Genomic DNA, 22,663 nt, shown 5'->3' on the forward strand with positions numbered 1-22,663 from the left:
ATGATTAATTTATCAAGGCAAGTCACAGATGAACAGAACACGATATAAACAAATCAAAGCAAAAGGGCAGAGTATTTAAGAGAATCAATATTCATGTTTACAGCACACAAGTTCTAGGTTGTTGATTTTCAGGGTTCTAGATCTGACAAGAGTGTCATGGTGAAAACACCTTCTGAATGTGGTGCCAGGTGCAAAATAAAACAAGTTAAAACAGGATTTCAGTGCAGAAATAGTGTGGATGCTTGCAGGAGGCTATTTTCAAATTATGAGTTTCAGTTTCGATAATAAAAAGTCACAAAAAATCATTTGTAGCTTGAATTGATTTTCTGATTTCCACATGATGCTTAAAGCTTACACAAATTGTCAATTATGCAAGGAATCAAAGATGATCACAAGCAACTGTGTACCTCGCCAACTGAGGAAAACCGGAACATTTGACACAGACTAACCTTTTCCCTTCTCTGTGCAACATCTTTCCTTGAGTAAACAACCCAATTTTCGGAACATGTCAGGTCAAGTGGAAAACAAGTAGTCCTGATAATGATGATGATATATATATTTTTTGCATTGCCCTAGGGGGAAAAAAACAAGTCACTGTAGAGAGGAAAATGAAGGGTTCAAAATGAAACAGTTAAGTCACTTTAATGGCTCAAGATAGGGTGTTTCTTTCTGTAGTTGCCTTCATTTTCATAACAGACTACCTTCACACAGCACATCAGCTACCTAAATGATGTGGTTTAGTCGTCCTGGCTCATTTTGGAATTGTAATGCAGATGTTGGAGCATTTACAGCTGTTTTACTAGGTCTACCCTAAAGGCAAAAACAGTTAGCAACTGCTGCAAAATATATACACACCGCTGGTGTACATTTAAACTATATGCTGATGGATTCTTGAGTTATTGTTTTGTACTGTTGCTGTACTTGACCAATGTGGATTGAAACTTATAATCTGTCAGGATTCCTTCAGTGAATAAAAACACTCATGAGGAAATAACATTGACAAAGAAAGTCATTAATATCGACATCTTCCATTTCTTATGATTGTTAAGTATGACAGGGAATAAAGAAAAGGCCAGTCAATGCAGTTCTTTATTAAATCAAATCTGTGAGTGAAAATCCGATCATTTCCAGCAGCAGCACTGAGCAGAATCCAGTTAACATCACCTCTGAAGGACTGACATTGAGGTTTAAAATGAAATAACAGTGTGCACAGAGACATCCATTTTCATCTATGAAGATACAAAGGTCTGGGTTACCATTTCAAGCACATTGTCACTGTTATTGTTAAAATGCCACAATAACTTCCTACAATCTTTAAAAAACAGTTATTCAAATAGTGTCATGATCTGCCTTGGGTGATTCTTTTTGCATGTTTCTCTGCATGCATATCAATAACACTGAGTGCAACAGTAAAACAACCTGAGCTGAGCCTAATTAAGATATCTATATGTTACATTTAGTATTATTCTCATCACCTGCATGCAAAATTAAAGTACTGCTGCGTGAGGATGGAGATTTATTAAGCCCAATTCTTACTCAACAATTGTTAGCAGCATCTACATTAACCTGTAAACATCATGGCTTAATAAATGGCGGTCAACACATAAGCTATTTGCAATAAAGAAACCCAACATTGATTTGTCACCTGTGAGCATAAATGTCATTGTAAACTATTTTAAATCATGGAAAAACATTAGGAGCTATGATTGCTAACATTTTAACTATGACATGGTTTATAACTATAGTGAAAATATTTTCGGTCACTGCATTTCTGTATCAAACGTGATGAAGTGTTATAAGGAACAAAAACATTTAACATTGTCATGTAACTTAATGGTCGTATGGCTTGAAGTTAAGTGCTGCTTAACAAGTTCTGCTTGTGGTAAATCTTGAATCCACGTTTTCCTAGCGTGATCCTGAGGGCAGTCTTACTGTTTTGACTTTGGGCTGTAGGACTGAATGACAGCGTACTTGCCACTGGTCATCCAGTCTGGATCTTGGGAAGCGAGTTTCTCCCCCTGGCCTGTCTGCAGACCAACCTGAACGTTGGCCTTAAGAGTCCTCAGGCTGCACAGAGGCGCCGGCCCAAAACCTTGTAGCGCAGTATCAAAGCCAACTGTGTGATCCCACTCCCTGTCCCCCGTCAGCTTTCTGTAGTTCAGATCACCTTTAAACAGCACCAGATCTGCCCCCTGCAGAGTTGCATACAGGTCAGGAGCATCAGCTGCCATGTCACAGAACTCATGGGGCTGTGTCCAGAATGGATGGTCATGATAGGCCCACACACCCTCCTTCACGTAGCTCTGCCACTGATAACCACTCTTGGACATCCACTTGTGATTGGCTGCCATGGTCTGCCTAATGGTCCACTGAAAATCGTTAGCTGTGACATCAGAGACAAACCAGGGGAAGCTTTTGCCGTGAAAATGGACCTCACGGGCAAGGCCTGAGTTAACCAGGAACTCTGCAAACACCAAGTCAGTGACTAACTCAAAGCCAGCATTGTCTAGAACAATGTCCACTCTGCCTGCAGTGGCTTTCGCTGACTGTCCTTGCCTCTGGGCGGAAATAAGAGTTGACCATACCATATTCGAGTCATCCACCAAGATGAAAGGCTGCAGGCTGGTGAGGGACTCTATCGGACTGTTCTTCTGTGAATTGTCTTGGCCGGCAGAGATTGACAGATCGCACTTGTTTCCCCAAAGAGAAACCTGGGAAGAGTCAAATTAAAATAGTTAAAACTGAACCTTCTTTAATGTGTTCAATTATGACCTCAATAAGACAAATGATACAGAAAATGGATAAAGAGACAGATTATCACTGTCATTTGCGTTCAACTGCAGAGTCACAACTCAGGTACTTGTCTGTGCGTCCGTCACAGAGAAAATACTGACCTTTAGCAGTTTGTTAAAATGCTCCAACAGCTGATTCTTGGAGAGTTCCTCCATGTTCTTATTGACACCCTCCAAGTACGTACATAAGGCCATCACGGCCTGCTGAGACTCAAAAAAGCTTTGAGTCTTCCCCTCGTTGAAGACGTCAAAGTCACTCATGGGAGGGCTGAAATGAGCAAAAAGCAAATCATTACTGGAGGAGAATGACAATAAAAAACTCTACTTGCTCTTATCTATGGCAATTTACCAACACTTGCATCTTCCATTACCAAGACAATATTGTAATTTTTTTTAAATGGTGTAATATCCTTATCATGTCTTTTAATAATGACTACTATGTCACTCACTTTTGCAGTCTACATTAACAACATAAGGGTGAATACTGTGTCGTATTTAGTCATAAATGATATCTGAACAAGAGTGAGAGCAGAACTTCACATCGCGAATTACCATCGTTTGCAATTTGATATGACTAAATTATGCATGAACAAATATGATCAAATATTGCACAGCCTAAAGGACATATATTCAAAGGTTCCCATTAAAAGATATAAATGCTTCTCACTTGAGCCAGAGGGCTTCCTGTATCCTGCGGTACATGTAGCACTCCACGTAGAGCCATGGAGACTTGAACCAGCTGACAGACTCCTGGTCCCCCTGCGGTCTCTGATGTCTCTGCAGGTACTGGTTCCAGGGCTCTCTGTCCTGCAGGCCGTCTGTCAGTTCTAGCACTGGCTTATCAGTTTGCAGCTCATTCCTCAGCTTGGACAGCAGAGCTATTGTTTGCTTCTCTGCCTCGATGCCCTCCTGTATGAAGGTAAAAAGGAAACGTGTTCAAATGAGCCTCACATATCCCGAAGTGGTCAAATAACACTCGAGTTTGACTAATCAATAAAGATTTACGTTACCTTTCCATATTCTTCAAAAAACTTGTTTTTGTTGCGATGTATCGTATCTATGACTTTAGTCAGGATGGTCGGCAATCTGTCTCTGATAGTCAGATAAGCAAATGACCTGCAAAGAAACATTCAAATCATTAGCTTTATTAAACTGACACTTCCTGATTGTGTGGCAGGTGTGTGCACTAGTAAGCTAACCAGTAACATTAACCTAGCAAGATGCAAAGTTAGCCCTGGCTTTGCAGACGTGTTGACAGCAAAACATTTGCTAGTATTACACTCTCGTACACAAATATATGTATTTTAAGTAAACACAGTCAACGTCATATGCTTAACTGTATGTGTACGTTACACTCAGTTAAGGTATGTGCTAACGTAGCCACCAACTTAATGAATTGATGTTAGCAACAAGCTAACGCTGCCGCAGATTTAAACATGACAGGTACAAGCATTATGTAGCCGTTCAGACACATCAGTGCAGTTATCCACATTACTTAACAGAATGGCAAAGTGCTTATATCAGCTGTCAACATACCCAACCACTTTGGCTGAAAGTGAAGGAGGGACTCCGTCCACTGTCTGATCCGCCGCCATCATTTTTGCAGTGAGCGTTCAAACCCAAACTTTATCGACACAAAATCCAGGACAGGAACAAAGTTTAGGAGCCGGGTGAACGCGATGTGTCACGTTGATCTTTTTCTGTAGATTCTAGCTGACAATTTAGAATTGTATCGATTGACTTCCTCTGTTTCTAGTGACAAAGAGTGTTAACATGTTTTTGTTGTTAAACCTGTAGACTTATATTTTATTCAGGGTACGATGCTACCATCTAGCGGTTGATGTGTAAACTGCCATGCCGGCAGGTTGTGTGTTCCGCTCACGCTGTTGTTATATTTTAAAGAAGCTACATTTAGCTGTGTTTAATCTGATGAAACGCACCATCTGTACCACATTACACCTCTACATGGTTTCAAAACTAGTCTGCGACATGAGTCAGGATGAGACTGGTACGCGCTGCCGCAATGCGCACGGCAGTCTGTTGTTGCGCAGCACCCCGAGCATCCCTTGTCGTCCAGAGCAACGGTTGTCATGGATACATCGATTCGCCCTATCAGAAAAGGGCAGAATTCGAACCCCCGAGGCTTTTTGGCGGGAAAAGGAGGAGGGGCGGTATATGATTTTTGGTAGGAGAAAGCGTTTGTGTGGTGAGGCTGAACCGAAACCCTCATTTAATACTTACATGAACATGTGGGCCTGCATTTAGTGTGCACAGTGTGCTAATGTCAAGGATTTACTATGTTAAAATACTCTTGCATAAAATATGTTTTGGTTCCAAAAATACCTTGGCAAAATGGTCTGAGTAGGCTGGCCCATCTGATTTAACCTTTAACGAGGTAATCCAGTATCAACAGAAAACAAGCTGTCTTTTTAAGGATGTTTTTTTTTTTGTGGCTCTTCAGTTTCCACTCCAATGTTCAGTCCTAAAATAAAAAGGATTCAACACGCTTCAAGCCAGGCCCACCACATACTGAGCATAGGCAAAAGTAATCACATAAGGTCTATGGTGCATTTAGGAGTTGGGAACCGGGACGGCCTCTCCTCTGTTGCTTCTCTTTTTTTTGGATAACATGACCAATTGATTGGCTGCAGCAACGATTACTGGGCTGGAAAAACACGCATATCAATTAATTCTGGCGGCGTTTCTCTCAGATCGCCCCCGGTCACTATGGGAACACGGCGAGCCGTTGTCAGGATGTGGGGTCCTTGGGAGTGGGAGTCCAGCTGCGTCCACCTCCGGTGTTCATCACCGCCGGCCTCCCATCCCCCCGCCGGGGCCCCAGCCTGGCCGGATCTGTTTTTCTAAACCGAGAGAGGAGTGACTCACCACTCCGGTTTCAAAACAGGCCATGAACGGGGGAGGGGGAGGGCGGCAGTTAACGTGAAAGGCCCTGTTTAAACAGGTGTTGCAGCTCACCACACGGTCCTCTCATGCAACAGTGGCCTTACGGACTATTTTCATTTGAGTTGCTTAATGTTTTGTGTGTTAAGTCGCTTGAAATCGTGCCGGCGTGGCCAAATCACACGCAAATGTCACTATTCTTTTTTTTATTTTTTTTTTTCACGTTTTGAGCAGTTTCATGCAGACTGGTCTGGTTTGGTTTTGAAAATGCATTATTGCAGTAAAAATCCATTTAAGTGGAAAACAGTGACAGGGCAGTCATGTGAAAGTCCAGTCTGTGTCTCTTTTGACCAAACTTCCCTGAGAAAAAGAAACAGCAGAAAGATTAAGACATATTTTTTTTTCTCCAAATGGTAGAGAACTATAAAAATATATCGATAGAAAGGTATTGATCTTAACGGATAAACAGTGCTGTACCTGCTTCTTTCAATAAACCCCTGCTGTGAGCTGCTCAGCAGGGTAAACATGCTTTTGTTCTGCTGTCATTAACATGTACTGTTGCTCTAACTGTTCTCAATCATTGTTTGTTTGTGAAACAGACTGCACCCCCACAGTTTCTGTAGTTTCACTGAAGTTGTGCACAGAATCAGATCTAGGTTTGTCTACAGCACAGAGACACTAAAGTCCTCAGGCCCTGCTTCTTAGGCATTTTTCTACCCCTCCCATGTCTTCTGTCGCCCCTTCTCTTTTCTACCAACAGACTCTCCACCCTTTTCTCTGCTTCTCTGAAAGAGGTACAACTTGCTTAGTCTGGTCCTTCTGTGGACTCCTAGTCCTGAGGCTGAAGTGCAACTCTGTAATGACAGGTCTGGAAAAAAAAAGAAAATGTTGTTTGCACTGGGACAACATCCACCAACTCACTGACGACAACATGTGATGACAAAATATTGATGTGACTCCAAAGTGCGTTTGTGGAAAGAAAAAAAAAAGTGTGCTGTGCTTTCTGTGCTTCTGTCAGGCGTCGTGCGGTCGAAGTTGAAAAATCTTCCCCCGTATCTTTCTACTTCTTTCTCCTGAGATCACAAGAAGAACAGCTCTGACAGTGACTAAAGAACTCATTAAGGGTTGCAAACAAGCAGAATGACACATTTCACACCAAATTAACAAGTCACAAACAAATGTGCTTCTTACTGTTAGTGTGATTGGGTTCTTCAAACAACTGTAGCTCTATGAGACTATTTACAACTAGGGATTCATGGCTGCCTGATGCTACTTGGCTATTGCATGCAAGGTTTTTCTTCAAGTAAATTCATTTGGGTTATTTTCATACAGGAGGGTATTGACAGCTGTTGTTCTGCTCCTAATAGCAGCCTTTTGTAGATATTGACATAAGTTAATAGAACTCTCTGCCATTATTTGCACTTGTTTACATGGGTGCTTTGAAATGACTTCCCAAATTCCAGAAAGAAAGAATTAAGGAATGTCCAAATAGCAGATAATCAAAACATTACATTGTATTTAGTACTAACTACAAGCCATGTATAAATGATTTAACCTGTATTCAGTACCTTCTGTCATACAGGTAATGAGAGGAATGGGATGGGCATATTAACGACATTCCCAAAGGGAAGGTTTGTTTATAGGTTTTCCCATATTTGCACAGATAATTCACATCCTGCTTCCACGAGCTTGTCTGTTTTTCAGGCCTATGTATGTGAAGACTGTATAGTAAAGTGAACAAATTGAATCGTCCATTGGAGATTGATAAATAAAGTCCTTTTACTTTGATGTAAGATAAAAGTCTTGTCTCTCACACATGTAAGCTCGAGCATTTAGCCTTTTAAGTCTTAAGTTAATACAAAGCAGTTTAAAACTACCTCAGAGTGTGAACTACACTTTATAACCTGCCTTAGCTACTGTAGTTTTCACATTACATTAATAAAACTACAGACACAATGACAGGCTAATTTTTAAAGTTAAAGGTTCAATGCCACTATTTGTAAGGGATATACTTGGTTGAATATTGTGTAATTCGTAAATCCAAGTTTTCAACCACACAAATACAAACATAAAACAAAAGACCCAGCTCCAACAACTATATTCTGTTATGATCTTGAGAGGTAAATTACTGTTTGTGTCTCATTTAAGCCTCCACTTACACTAATCTATGAGATCAAATTTGAGAGTAAAATAAACATTAACTTATAACAAATACTGCTTGCATCACATAGGACTACCTCTTATGTGTCTGTACTCACTGGTTATGTAGGATTCAAAAGGGGAAAAGTCACATTATAATGGCAGTTTAGATTTTCATAGGCTTAATGTTTTTAAACTTGCTTTGGCAGTGGCATAATATCCACGGAAACTGTTTGAAATATGTATGGTAACAAATATATAGATATTCTGCCTTTAAACTTGTTGGAATGTGATGTTTTACAGCAATAAAAACATTGACTTCAAAACGCTGACTTCATATTTTGCATTATTTAATCTCCTTGCATCACATAAGTCTTGTGTAATTGTTACCAAAGCTTTCATAGAAGCAAAAATGTCCACTAAAAATGCTTAAAATGCATGTGAGCTCACATAAAATAGGTATATACTTCCTTTAAACTTGTTGAAAACCTGGTGTCATTTTAGTTTCTGCAGAAAATGAAGATGCAAATGTGAGGCAACTGTTGGCAAAGCAATCATTGTTTTAAAGCAATAAAAACATTTTAATTGTAAATTATTGATGTATTTCAGTAGACATTCATTATCTGTATTATTTTACTTCCTTGCATCACATAAGCCTAATTTTTTTGTGTCTGTTAGGCTACTCATTAGTTATGCAAGATCCAACAGGGGAAATGTCACATTATGATGGCCATTTAGATGTTCCTAGGCAAAATATTAAAATATTCATGTTACTTAAACTTTCATAGCAGCATAATGTCCACTGAAAATGTTTGAAATATGTATGGTAAGACAAATACACAAATCCTTCCTTTGTTGAAATGTGATGTTTTACAGCAATAAAAACATTGACTTCATATTTTGCATTTTATCTCCTTGCATCATATCGGTCATGTGTAACTGTTACTCATTAGTGATGTAGGATCCAAAGGGGGGAAAAGCCACATTATGATGGCCATTTATGGCCAGGCAAAATATTAAAGAAATGTATGTTACTAAAGCTGTCATAGTGGCACACTGTCCCCCTAAACTGTTTGAAATATATATAGTAACACAAATATACACATTTTTCCTTTTAACTTGTTGAAATGTGATGTTTTACAGTAAAAATACAAATAAAAATTTGACATCATATTTTGCATTTTATCTCCCTGCATCAGATAAGTCATGTGTAACTGTTACTCACTGGTAATGAAGGATCCAAAAGGGGAAAAGCCACATTATGATGGCCATTTAGATGTTCACAGGCAAAATATTAAAATATCCATCATACTAAAGCTTTCATAGTGGCATATTGTCCACTAAAAATGTTAGAAATATGTATGGTGAGTTAACACAAATATACACATTCTTCCTTCCTTCCTTCCTTTAAACTTCCTTTACAGTAAAAAAGAAAAAAAAACATCGACATCATATTTTGTATTATTTAATCTCCTCGCATCACGTAAGTCTTCTAAATCTATGTAAGCCGACATAAAATGTGAATTAAACTTGTTGAAAACCTGGTACACAAAATGCAGATGGAAATGTGAGGCAACTGTTGGCAAAGCAATCGTTATTTCAGAGAGAGGGTGGGAGTAAACACGTAAGGTTAACACTCGCTGCCACACTGTTTTTTTTCATGTGAGCCGTGTCGTTAACGGCAGGACACAGGGCTGTTAATGTTAACTCACCGGCTGTCATAAAAGAAGCGGGCAGTGCGGGGGCTGATCTCACTCGCAGGCGGTTACACAGTGCGTGAAATTAACGTTAAAACCCAACCGCCGCCCCCCCTCTTTTTTTTTTTTTGCTCAACGGATTTTTACAACGGCTGTTTTTTGGCTGGCTTTTTTACCCACAGTCATGTGATTGTAACGTAAAACCCCTAACCGGAAAACAGCGACGGACGACCCCTCTCCGCCGTCAACGAATGCTGCGTTTACAAGGAACAGTACGAGCTGCCTGCGAGCCCAGAGAGGACGGACCAGTCCCCGGTAAACAAACAACGGCGACACGGCAAACTCCACGAATTGAAGCGGAGAAGCAGGTACGGCTGTTTTTTAAGCTACACACTCGCCCGTTCGTTTACTGGCGGCGTTACGTTATTCGGCTACTTGTGTGCGCTTTGGCTCTCTGTAATTGTCACGGGGGAAGTTAAAAGAAACGCGAGCAGCCCCATCCCCCTTGCGTAGCTCTCCCCCGCGTATGTGTGTGTGCGCGCGCCGCGTGCGTGTACGTCCGTTTTTCTCGCGCTAGCAACAGCAACCGAGACAGACCCGAGACCCGAGGATTCCGGGCTAGGCAGGACGAGTCCGTCCAAGGCGGTTCATCACGACTTTAGCTGTTGTTTCTATATTCGCCTTTATCTGCACCGTTTTGTTCCCGTAGCCTGTTTACCCTCCTCACGTGCTCTCCCAAACGGTGAATTTTCAGAATAAGACAAAATCTCCACCACGGAAGTAACTGTTCCACGTGTCTACATCTCATCAGGGGCGGTGCTTTATTGTTGCACACAAGATAGTATTGATCAACGCATTCTTAACGTGCTGTGTCTGTCTTACTGGATCAGGCGCATTGAAGTTGTGTTCACATGATCTTCAGCTTTAAGTGGCTGAACAACACAGTTGTCATGTTACATAGTGGCAGTAATACTTGAAAGATCCCGGCAGCCACCGAGCGACCATGCCGGCTGAGAGGCTCCCTAGGCTGACCTGCAGGCAGACCATGCCCATGTTTTTTTTCTGGAGTTGCACTTCCAAACTAAAGCCTTTCTGGGGAAATGTCATTTCTATTCTATATCACCACACAAGATGTCTTTTGCAAACAGTTGCACTGTGTTGTACCCAGCAAGTCGATGCTTTACAGATTAGAGACCGGTACTACATGTAAGAAAAGTAACTGGTGTAAAGCTGATCCTCCTGAGAAGAGCAGTAGCTTGATATTCTTCTGGAGCTCAATCAGTGAGGCTAACTTTTTAGATGTGAAGTTCCTGCTGTGGAATGTGTATAGGCCTATATGTCTTCTATTTCTGTGACATGTTACTGTATTATTTATTATTTGAATTTAATTAATGGTTGGCTGCATTAACAATCGACTCCATTTATTGATAGTGCTATATTAAATATGTTTGGAACAGTTTTGACCACGGACATGATATCTGTTCGCCGCATTATCCGACGAGGCTACATTAGGAGTTAAAATAACTGATAAATGACACGCCGAGTTAGATGACAGATAAACTAAACACAAATTGAAAGCTGATGTGGTATCCTACAACTGCCGTTTACCATGCTCCTAGTTTCTCTGTTACTGTCTTGTCTTTGTTTGGAAAGAGGCTCTGGGACTAGACTGTGGATACATTTGGAAATTTTTGTGAGAAAACAAAAAAGTAGGATTTATTTCACAAACTACATTATCTGATGATTTGGCAACTGAGTGTTTATTGAAGTTATATGTGACAGGAGCATTGTTGACGGATAGTCTCCAGTGCCTGCTGTTGCTGTGCCGCCCCCCACCCCCTGCACAAGATACGGAAACCTAGCCTTTTCCTGGAGCACTGCGGTGCCAGCATCTTTGCACTCTGACCTCTCTGATGAAATACATATGTGCGCAGGCTTTTTCAGAGTTTTGGAGGATACACCAGGTTAAAGATTTCAGATTATGGGAGCTAAATTGGCTGATGAGGAATCTGTCATCTCACGTCTTCTCACCTTCCCCCGGGCTGTTTGGTGTGGAGAAAGTGGTGGAGAAAGGAGAGATTCACCCTGCCCAGGGGCTGTTTCCATTCTCCAGTAGAAGGGGGTAGAACCAGTTCTGCTTTAGGAATGTGTGTCGACACCCAGGTCATGTGATGGCCTGAAGCCCTAGTAGTCCTCCAGTGACCTTTAGGGTCAATGACACCCATCCTATTGGTCAGCAGATGAACAAATGCTCTGAAATGTCTCTTGAGATTTTGGAGGCTTGGGCTCCATCAGGCCGAAGCATAGACATTAGCTGCAGAGATAATAAACTACTTGATCTACTTCTTTTTGTTAGTGTCACTCGCTAATATTTGGGAGCCAAAGCCCTCTGCAAATCAATTTCTATAAAGACTCTGTTGACTCTTTTACAGCAAGCGGAACAAATCACACATTAGCTGTTATGTAGAGCAGTTTGGTGCTGAAACCTTTACTTCTCTGTTAGAAATTTGACAATATCTTTCGGTCAGCTTGCATGCTTTGTCCTAGCCTTACTTCCATTCTTAGAGATTGACCAAAGGGATTATATGAGAATAGTATTCTTGAAATTATCAATAGGGAGCCCTTTCTGTCTGTGTACACAGCTGGTTTAAATAGAATAGTCAGGAAACAGCCCCTTTGCTACTGTTTCTCTTTGATTTAAAATTGCCTGCTGTTCAGAGTGTTTAGAACCAGAATATTTTCCATGTCCTGGAAAAATTTGAATTCACAAATACCTCTTTTTTTACTCTTAATCACCATTGCAAAACATGTCTCAACATCCTCTTGTACAATACAATGAACAAATTCGCCCAAGATATGGTTGTTTTGCTGAGCCGCACCATTAATCGGCATAATTTTGTGTGACAGTTGTACTAGACAAATAGTCTCCAGCGTCACTAAATGATTCTTCACCGTTGTGTAAAGTTCGACTTTACAAGGTCGTTAGATCACCACTGTCGGTCTGACTCTCTGTGGTCACAATAAACTCTGGTCTCCTTCCAGACAGGAAACTCATTGCTGCTTGTCTGTGTGTTTGTGTGTGTGTGTGTGTGTGTCTGTGTGCGCCTTTATGCAGGTTGAAGAATGGAGTTGGCCAACCATGGTCTTATCCTGCTGCAGCAGCTTAACGCTCAGAGGGAGTTTGGCTTCCTGTGCGACTGCACTGTGGCTATCGGAGATGTCTTCTTCAAAGCCCACAAAGCTGTCCTCGCCGCCTTCTCCAACTACTTCAGAATGCTCTTCATTCACCAGGACAGGTACAGGAGGAATGACTTAACAATTGGACACAAGCTCAGAAACAAACTAAGACGTGTTTTATTGTCAGATCAGAGAATTAAACTAATTCTGCTACCAAACCATGTTACTGACTTGTTCTGATGTTGTCAAATATTGAAAGGCTTCTCTCTCTGTAGTTAAGCTCTGGACTGTGTATTTAGTGTGATGACCCACAACAAATGTCAAAGTTCAAGCACTTGAGGTGACAAATTGGAAGGTCTGTAATGGTGTAAAGATCAAAACTGTGCTGCCCCAATAATGTGTTGGTACAAGGTTCCCTCACTGAAGAATATACAGACCCCAACAGATTTATACACATGGCAGTTTTCAACAACCTGAAACCAGTGATGTTAACGTGTTTTCCTCAAATAGTGACGAAATTTTGGTTATTTAACCAAAAACTGGTTGGTTAACTTTTGTCTAATGTCTTATGTGTTTCAGTGACTGCGTGCGCCTGAAGGCTGCAGACATCCAACCAGATATCTTCAGCTACCTCCTCAATCTGATGTACACTGGCAAGCTTGCACCCCAGTTGATAGACCCTGCACGGCTGGAGCAGGGAGTCAGATTCCTGCATGCCTATCCACTCTTGCAGGAGGCCAGCCAGTCTGTGTATTCACACCCTGAGCACAGCATCAACCTGTCCACCTCCCTCTACGGCATCCAGATCTCTGACCAACAGGTAGCGCTGTCAGCCAGGCTGCCCACTCGACGGCAGCTCTCCTCGCCGTTTGACATGGAGCAGCACAGCTCAGAGGGGAAGTTTCCATCCACGACGTCTGCTGCAGTCTCTTATGCAGATTGCTTACCGTCCAAGCTAGCTTCCTCACCCCTCGACGGGGAGGCCTCAACCAGCGGCACCAAGCCCTCAGCTGAGGAGGGGGGAATGGACTTGATAAATGCAGATGGTTCCTCAGTCAATGCCATCCTCCATGTAAAGCCAAGCATCATGAAGAGGAGCGCTTCCTTTAGGAAGCATTACTCCTGTCATCTGTGCAGCAGCCGATTCACCCAGAGGAGCCTGCTCAGAGAGCATCTCCTCCAGCACACCCATGCTCTGCAGCAGGTGTCAGCTGAGCCCAGCAATGCACTCTCACCTGTCATGACTGCAGAGCAAAGAATGCTTGAGGTAGAGGGGTTCCTTAAGGGAAGCAAGGCGGGGTCAAGTGCCTCAGCTTCCACTACAGCAGTGGAGATAATAAGCGACAGCGAGCAGACTCCTGTTTCCGCCACCAACTCGGACTCTCCTCGAGCAGAGGTCTCCACGTCCAGCTGGGGGGTTGGAGGATTAAATTCTCAGGCAGACACACCGCCTCCATCAGACATCGCGGACATCGACAACCTGGAGAGTGCCGACTTGGACAGGGAGGTGAAGCGGCGGAAGTACGAGTGCTCTACCTGCGGGAGAAAGTTTATTCAGAAGAGTCACTGGCGTGAGCACATGTACATCCACACGGGCAAGCCCTTCAAATGCAGCGCTTGTGGCAAGAGCTTCTGCCGGGCCAACCAGGCAGCCCGGCACGTGTGCCTGAACCAAGGGGCCGACTCCTACACCATGGTGGACCGGCAGAGCATGGAGCTGTGCGCAGCAGGCGACGACAGCAGCCAGATGGAGGCGATGTTCTTGGGCTCATCAAAACCTTACAAGTGTAACATTTGTGCGACCACCTTCTCCAGTCCAAACGAGGTGATCAAACACTTGTGCTTCACCCAAGGAGGATTGGTGGGGCTGCAGGGAAACACGGGCGCAGGGATGGTTATCCAGCGTGAAGAGTTTTCCAAAGATGAGGGCTCCGATTTGTCCAACTCTGGCACCCCACTGGAACCCATAAAGACTGAGGAGATCCTCGTAGAGTAGTGCCAAAACTGTGTATTTGTCCTTTTTAACATGTATGTTTATTTTCTAAATTATGGTTAATAGGTAAGCTAAAGGTGAAGTTAGTCAGGGTATGTATGTTGGAAGCTCCCAATCTACTAAAAATATTTTTTTGAGTATATTTTTGAATATTTTGGCCCTGAGTTTGACAAAAAAGTATATTAGATAGTAAAGTAAATAGCCTGTAGCTCTCTGGAGTTCAGTCCCACATTATTAGAAAAGCAAATAACTAAGGAAGAGAAAGGAACTACGACCTTGTCTTGTCTCATCATTTTATAGTTGCTGTACATTGGTATAAAAGTCTTACATGTCAGTCTGTACCACGTTGTAGTTTTTCTTAAGAACCGCCGTTGTGGTAAGGCTGCAGAAGCGGACTTTGAGTATAAAAGGAAGAGGAAGCAGAGACAGTTCCGGAAGAGACAGCCGGTTGTGAGATGAGTTGGCCCTGTTAGATTTGAGAAGAGAAAGAGGCGAGAACTACTAGCAAGGCCTATTCTGCACATCAGGTATAGATTATGATTCCAGCTAAAAAGCACACAAATTATTCAGAGCTGAGACAATCTGTGCTCTCTTTTTGAGTCCATGCCTGATATACAGGAAAGTACATTTGTCTTCCAGTCATGTTTTGGTTGACTCGACAGAATGAATACCCTTAAACATGATGTAATGATCGTGATTCGCATCGTTTTCTGCAACCGTACAGCTGTTTTACTCTGTGTTTCGTTAACTGTGCTAGGTGTGAGTATGGTTCCTGTGTCATTACACCGTATTAAAGCACAGTCACTCTGCAACATGTTCCATTCAGACAGGAGACTATCCTGTACAATATTCTACATCTTTATATAATTTGCTCGAACCTAAATCTAAAAAAGCCCTTAATTTTCATTTGACACGCTTTTCTAATTTTATATACAACGCTATGTTTACAAAGATTATATTGCAAAATTGGTATGTATATTAATAGACAAAAAGCTTTTAAACTAGGATTCCATTTGGTTTCGAAAAAGTTTATATATTAGGGATGGGCATGATGAATTTATCTTTATCTAAGTAACAGGTTGAAAGTGTTTTGAATTAAAAAGATTGGGATTTTAAGTCTCTCCCCCTAATTGCTGACCTTGTGCAAAGGGAAACATTTGTCTCTGTATTGTTACGACCTTCTGACCTTAATAATTGTTCTTTATCTTGATCCACATCAGAAAAAGAAGGAGTAGTTAATAGAAAATGGGGAAGTTTTAAAGTTTAACCAGTCAGTGTGGAGGTTGTATGAACTCAGTGTGACACAGGAAGAGTTAGCTTTAAGTTGACAGGTCGATTTCTACTCATGTGTTATGGGAATACACAAGATGCTATTTATTATCCCCCACTTCATCAATTAACTGAGATGACAGAAACGCCTTCTATGTACTACTGATGACTGGAAATTGTGAAGAATCTTCGCATACATGTTCAGTTAATGTGTAGCAGTTGTATCATTTGTCGTGCTGAAACATGTGAAGTATAACGGTAGCACAGGTAGCATAATTCAGGGTTTTCCGGAGCAAAATTCTCAATTAGGCTCGTGTCTGGCCAAGATGGTCGAGTTTATGCAAAAATGTATATTCTTCATATATATCAACGAGCATCACTGTGTTCTTTATGTTTGTGTCATGGCCAGCTGTTTTGATGACCAATGAATCGTTTCAGTCACTTTCTGCAAAAGAAAAAATGTTAAACAATTGCTTGTTTCTACTTCTAAAGGACAAGTTCACCTAAAAATTTAAATACAGTCATTATGTTCTTACCTCCATGCCGTTGGAAAGTCAGGAGAATTTTCATCGCCCATCGGCAGAACATTTCTGGAGCTTCACAGCAAAACAGTGTTGTAGCATTCTCCTAAACAACTGAAGTAGATGGGGAGTTTAAAAAGTAAAACAAATATTTGGAAGCCGTGTGATCCCAAATTGATCTTAAAAGACATTATTGAGCCAAATTCTTCACTGTAGCTTCTAAGCTGAAAGCGTTAGCGCGCACCAAGTCCAGAGAGGGTGCACAAGCTCAGAAGTGCTTCGAGTGTAAATATTGTTGTTTTAAATCAATGTGGGATTTGTGGGCATCTGGAGACTCGGATCACACTATATTTTTCTGTTGTTTCTTCCCCAATGTGAAAATTGAGCATTTTTCCACAGTTTCTTTGACATTTTAAAGACGAAACAATTAATCATGAAATTAATTGTTTGTTGCAGTCCTACATGTCAAAACAAGTACACAAAACTAATAGAAATAAGGTGTTTTTATCTTTACATTTTTGAATATTAAGTTTAAGTTATTTTGAGTCCGGTAAAACTGTCTTAATACTGTTGTTATTTCTTCTCGTGGAAAAATAAATTCTACATTGTAACGTTATCGCTGCAACATATAAATTATAAAATGTGTGGTGACAATGTGATCTGTCCATCTTTATCCATCCCCTATATGCAAAAAAAGTCTAATAAGTCTATTAAGTATCCTATTACATCCTAGAGACAAATTTGATCTCTCATGTCATGTTAAAGGAAGCTTGTTAACGAAGCCACACAAACAGCTCATTATTGTTTATTTTAGAAAGTTATAATTGTAGTCCTTGTTGAATTTAACGACTTTCATATATTTTAATAAATCAATGGAAATATAAAACATACGCCCATCCCTAGTATGTTTAATATGTGTTTTTTTTTAATATTTGTTTTGCTTTGAGCCAATTCCACCCAGCCTCAAGTACAAGTTGGTGACAATGAGGAGTCTCACTTCCAATTCACTTGATTTTTTTCTACTCCTGCTATGTTAAGTATTGAAAAGCAGCTGCTGCTTGGATGCAATGAGCCCAGTGTTTGGCCAGGTGGAGCTGTTTTTCTCTTAATAACTCAGGTCCAGTGAGAAGGAGGGGTGGCTGTCAAAGTTTGGGTAGTATCTTTACTAGTGTTTTTCGGTGTAGTTGCCAATCATTTGACCGTCTTTGCCATAAATCAGTATCCCATCACATTTTGGTTCACATTAAAAAAAAACACAAATATGTCTGAATTCTACTCTAACGAGTGTTAGATAATGATGAACATGGAAGGATTCTTGTTTTGTTTGGGGAATTGAAATGCTGTACTACTGACACACAGAAATATGCACATCTTTGTGAAAAAGTCAAAATCCCTCCTCAGCTCAAGTTGTATTTGTTCTTCTGCCACACCAGTCTTGTAACTAAATGGTCGTGTATGTGTGTGTGGGTGTGTTTGAACATCTCTGTATCTCAGGAAGATGAGAAGTTTCACATAATGTCTCTTCTGTCCTCTGTCCTCTCTCAATAATCAGTCATTTCCTCCCCATGATCCCTCTCCACAATGCCCATCTGACATCTACTGTGATCAATCTGTGTTCTCAGGAATGTGAGTAATTTTCTGTATAAACAACTTGTTTTGTTTTTTTCCAGTGAAGAATGAACAATAAAAACATGTCTTTTTATAAGTGTGGATCTTTTCCGTCCCAACAAACGAGCATCAGGAGATGTTGAGCATTTATAAGTTTCATATAAACATTTAGTATTTGTGTTATAGCACACTATAGTTTTCTGCAGGCAGCTAAAATGACATCTCACATGTTTAATAATTTTAACTTTTGCTTTGACAACAGATGTTATATTCTATTCTTAAGTCTGTTTTTTTTAACTTTATTATAATGTGTTTATACAGCAGCCTCCATTAATGGATGCCCTCGGGTGGAGCTATGGATGTTGACAAATACATTAACACATATTCAAGATTCAATCTATAATTTCAAAAGATTGTCTGACGGATGATGGAGCCTCAAAGTAGCCCCGCTGTAATCTGGTGGTAATGCAGTGGATACTTTGGTATTGCTTGTCAGCAGGGTGCACAGGATGCAGCTGGGGAGGGTGTTCTCTTACAGTCTCATTTGAGAGACATCAATATCACCTTACAACTACATTACAATGTGTTATATAGTGTGCCTATAAATCCTTAATGTAATTGCTGGGGGTTATAGGGTCACAGTTAAAGCAAAAGTTCACATCACATTCAATTTAATTCCTGTCATGCTATTTATCCATCTATTGATTGTTTTGGTGTGAGTTTTAGAGATATCAGTCAAAGAGATATCAGCCCTCTGTTGAATATAATAGGGCTAGATGGCACTCAGCCTTTATACAAGTACAAATACTTTGTTACTATACTAAAGTTAATTTTTCAAGTGTCTGAAGAAAGAGAACTTTATACTTTTTTTTACTCCAACCTATTAACACAAATATCTGTACTTTCTACTCATTATATTTTCAAAACAGCTTGGACTAATCCTACTGATACTGATTCTACTCTTTGAATTATATTAATATGATGTGAGGTTTTACTTTTACACTTTGGATACAAGTTTAATCAGTACTTCTACTTCTGTTTTTACACAACTGGGTACTACTGTACTTCTACTTGAGTAAAGAATGTGTGTATTTTGCCACCTCTGATGATAACCCGGTTACTCCATATAATCCACAGACCTTGTTGTGAGCAGTTTCATATAGGGGCCGTTTTCCTTTGGTTTCACTGTGCAGAGGAAAATGTACAATTACTCGTCGGCTTGCTAGCTAGCTACTGAGCTAACTAGTGATACAGCTCAGCCAGGGAGGATGCCATTAATCTAATTGCGTACTTCCAATATACCTAAGAGAAGGCAGATGTCTCTATGGCTGGTGTATCCAAAACTCAGCAACTCAGGCCAAAACAAACAGGTTAGTGAGGAAATATACATTTTTATTCTGTGGTGAACTGTCCCTTTAAGTGTTATCCTTGCTGCAGTTGTATTTGCAGTGATTGATTGTGTGTTTAAAGGCCCAGGGATTGATACAAAACGCACACCAATTTTCTCTAACTTTATTGAATGAAATATAGACAAGTTTCTGTATCCTTACTATTAACAGCTTGGGAAATACAAAAGACAGCTAAGACCATGCTACATGGATATTAGGCTAAATGGCTGCAGGTTATGAGTTAATATTACAACAATATGGTTTTTAAGTACATACAGTAGGTAAACAATCTGTACAAATGTTAACAGGTTCACAGTTAAGTGTGTTACAAAAAGCAGGGAGGACTGAGTGGGCTGGTGCCCCAGCTAAATGCTTTACATTAGGCAACAATAGCAAAAGTCTTTAGTTCACTCTATTTATTATTTATATAAAGCCGAGTATGGATGTGACACACCTTCTGGAGTCAAAGTAAAGGGAAGTGGTGACCTAACAGGGGTCCGTACTTCCTGATTCTTCTCTCGTTTGGTCATAAAGCTGAGTGAAATGTGAGCTGCTCGCGTCAGCCACCAAATTAAGATCGATGGATTGCAGGAGCACTCGCAGTTAATCCTCATGATATCTGAATGATTGACACAGTGCAAGCTTTGCAAAAATTTGGTAGGAAATGAACAAATACCAGTGTAACCCATAGTCACATGTTTGCTTTGGTGCTAAAAGTGAATCAGAGGAATGTTTAAGTTATTCCACCCTGCTGAAAGTAGGAAAACTCTAACTTTGCCAATAGACTAGCAAAAAAAGCCCTGACCTTATTACTTAGTTAAAATGCATGACTCAAAGTGGCTGAGGATCCTGGAGGAGTTTAATTGGATGCAACTGATGTCTTATCCCATGAGCAATGGAAAGACCATGACCCCTTGACTGATCTTAACTCAATTTGGCTTTTAAATTAAGAATAAAATGAGCTTTTGTTTTCGCTTCTGGTACCATGCAGTCGGTGTCTGTGCCTCTCTATATCCACAACCGGTGAGTTTAAATCCTCCATGGTGCCAGATTAATGAACCTGAGCTATCATGCTGGGTGAAGAAACACAACACAGGAGCAGGTACCATGAGACTGGACTGAACAAAGTGTATCACCCTTGTTAAAACATACAGTCAGTGGGTGAAGACTAAACGGTTCACTATTTTTTGTAAGCAACAGAGGGCGTCAGCATACTGTCTTTTCATCTTGAATATAAATATAGTGTATTGAGGACGGTGTTAAAACTGCTACACACGTAATACATACAGTATGTCACACACAAACTCAGAGAACATGGCCATTATTAAACACGGTTAACATGATTTGCTCTTCAAGTGTTTCTTATAGCTTCCAGCATCCTTTTATACATCACTGTTTACCAAACACCTCTGCCACATGATCGGATGAGGGTGTTATAATAGTATTTATTGTATTATCACATGAAACAACGTGTAACAATGTCTTTTTCACAGTAAATCAGGCAGTGATTTCTTTTTGTCTTATCTACATGAAGCTTATTAAGTATTTCGGTTGGGTGCAGAGTGACAAGACAAGTGTCAAGAGTCAAATGTGGTGCATTTGATATCATCATCCTCTCTCCCCTCTTGTTGTTTTCTCCAGTCAGCGTTTATCGCTTACTGTCAGTGGATTCACACTTGTACCATGGTTTCAGTTATAATTGCTACAGTCTTGAAAATAATCACTGAATATGACGATAAAAGCCGTGATACACCGGTCACTTATATGCAGCAGTTTGGTAAATTTTAGATGGCATCAACTGTTTAATTGACTGTCATGTTGTTGCTCAGAAGAATTCCCCGATGTATCACAGCCTAATATGGGAAGTTTCAAAAACAGGCAACAATTTTCCATACAATAACAAAAATAAGGCAAAAACTGAAAAAATAAACACTTAAGGGAAATGAAAGAATACTCAAGATATAAATACAATATACAAGATAATAATCCTCCATCTCTTCACCTTCTGGCATCATCTCACTCTCGCTACTACACACATGCAAACGCACACACATATGAACGGATTCACACTCGGCCAGGTTGCAGACCTTCATCTGATGCGGCAAGGGCAATGGAAAGTCACTGAGATGCTGAACGTACATCACACTGATTACAAGCCAGATGGGATGCCATGCTTTAGTGTGTGTGTGCGCGTGTGTGAGAGTGAGTGAGTGGGTGAGGATATGGCGGTGGGACGTCACGTTGGGCTGCAGGATGGGGTTGGAGTCTCAGTCAGTCTCTCTGGGCGGGATGGGTGGAGCCCAGTCTCAGTGTGTTAGCACAGAGCTGCCTCTTCCTCTCTCTCTCTCTCTCCCTCTCTCCCTCATCACTCACTTCCTGGTCCAGACAGTGTGTGTCTCCCAGGCATCAGTCGTGTATCTTCAAGCTGTGATGGGGAGGCAAAAGAGCAGACATTAGGAACAAGAACAGGCTGCATCTTTTCTGAGCTTAACATTACATTTGGCAACAACCATGTGTGTTATATTGTAAAATCGGACTATCATTGAAGGACCAATCCACCCAAAAATGAAAAAAATCAGGTATTCTCTACTGACACGACACAATATTTACACCTTTTTATAATCTTACTGAAGCTGCTGAGCTAAAATCGTTTGAAGTGGGTGCACTAGACTGACCGCGTATCAAGCATGTAAATTCTGTCTTTTCAAATCAATTTGGGATCTCTGGGCTTCTGGAAACTGGGATTGGTGAGCAGCGTGGAGCCATTTTGTTTCCTTTCAGTTGTATTTTTCAGTTTTAAAATAGGTCCCCATTTACTTCAGTTGCTTAGGAAAATGTTGCAATGCTGTTTTGCTGTCAAGTTCCAGAAATGTTTTGTGGACTATAAACCCTCACTTGACTTGTGAGAAGATAATGACTGAATTTTCATTTTTGGGAGAACTTATCCTTTAAATTTTCTCTGACATTTTCTGGGTTCCTCACTATGATTGTCTTTGGGAAGTGGAAAAAAACAAGACATGAGGAAGTCATCTTGGGCTTTGGGAAATACTTTGACACAAAAAATTGCCTTTTTCATTGATTTCTGTAATTTTATGTCTGTTGTTTATATGATTGAGAACACACACACACACACACACACTCACTCACACACACACACACACACACACACACACAGTAC

General features: G+C 40.8%; 3 protein-coding genes across 5 annotated transcripts in view; 1 reads left to right on the forward strand and 2 right to left on the reverse strand.

Moving 5' to 3' along the window:
- Positions 1–1,071: 1,071 nt before the first annotated feature.
- dcph1 (damage control phosphatase 1) lies at positions 1,072–9,652 on the reverse strand. 2 transcript variants are annotated; one of them, XM_030404813.1, is made up of 6 exons: positions 9,545–9,652; positions 4,329–6,561; positions 3,803–3,908; positions 3,460–3,701; positions 2,895–3,060; positions 1,072–2,711 (listed from the first exon to the last, which is right to left on the reverse strand). In XM_030404813.1, exons 2-6 carry the CDS (start codon positions 4,388–4,390, stop codon positions 1,929–1,931), a joined length of 1,359 nt encoding a protein of 452 aa, XP_030260673.1. In that variant the 5' UTR covers positions 4,391–6,561; positions 9,545–9,652; the 3' UTR covers positions 1,072–1,928. The 2 variants fall into 2 exon arrangements, with proteins under 2 accessions (XP_030260673.1, XP_030260672.1); XM_030404812.1 differs by lacking the exon at positions 9,545–9,652 and having other exon boundaries at positions 4,329–8,413.
- A 4-nt stretch (positions 9,653–9,656) lies between these two features.
- zbtb2b (zinc finger and BTB domain containing 2b) lies at positions 9,657–18,194 on the forward strand. The gene is made up of 3 exons (XM_030404811.1): positions 9,657–9,897; positions 12,645–12,825; positions 13,286–18,194. The coding sequence occupies exons 2-3, from the start codon at positions 12,653–12,655 to the stop codon at positions 14,700–14,702; spliced, it is 1,590 nt and encodes a 529-aa protein (XP_030260671.1). The 5' UTR covers positions 9,657–9,897; positions 12,645–12,652; the 3' UTR covers positions 14,703–18,194.
- Positions 18,195–19,593: 1,399 nt separating this feature from the next.
- Positions 19,594–22,663, reverse strand: part of akap12b (A kinase (PRKA) anchor protein 12b) — a 51,166-nt gene continuing 48,096 nt past the window's right edge. For both annotated transcript variants that reach the window (XM_030404824.1, XM_030404825.1), the window contains one exon: positions 19,594–21,910. The gene's annotated coding sequence lies outside the window, so the exon portion shown is untranslated. The remainder of the gene's footprint in view (positions 21,911–22,663) is intronic.

Source organism: Sparus aurata, chromosome 22 (genome assembly GCF_900880675.1).
Source record: "Sparus aurata chromosome 22, fSpaAur1.1, whole genome shotgun sequence".
NCBI classification, from domain to species: Eukaryota; Metazoa; Chordata; class Actinopteri; order Spariformes; family Sparidae; genus Sparus; species Sparus aurata.

Bases quoted from the DNA above. Each gene is read 5' to 3' on its own strand.
- zbtb2b (XM_030404811.1), top strand. From the start codon at position 12,653: ATGGAGTTGGCCAACCATGGTCTTATCCTGCTGCAGCAGCTTAACGCT. The intron at 12,826-13,285 runs GTACAGGAGGAA...TATGTGTTTCAG, and splicing joins CTCTTCATTCACCAGGACAG to TGACTGCGTGCGCCTGAAGG.
- dcph1 (XM_030404813.1), bottom strand. From the start codon at position 4,390: ATGATGGCGGCGGATCAGACAGTGGACGGAGTCCCTCCTTCACTTTCA. The intron at 3,702-3,802 runs GTAACGTAAATC...ACCTTCATACAG, and splicing joins TTTTTGAAGAATATGGAAAG to GAGGGCATCGAGGCAGAGAA. The intron at 3,061-3,459 runs GTGAGAAGCATT...TGCTCATTTCAG, and splicing joins CAGGAAGCCCTCTGGCTCAA to CCCTCCCATGAGTGACTTTG.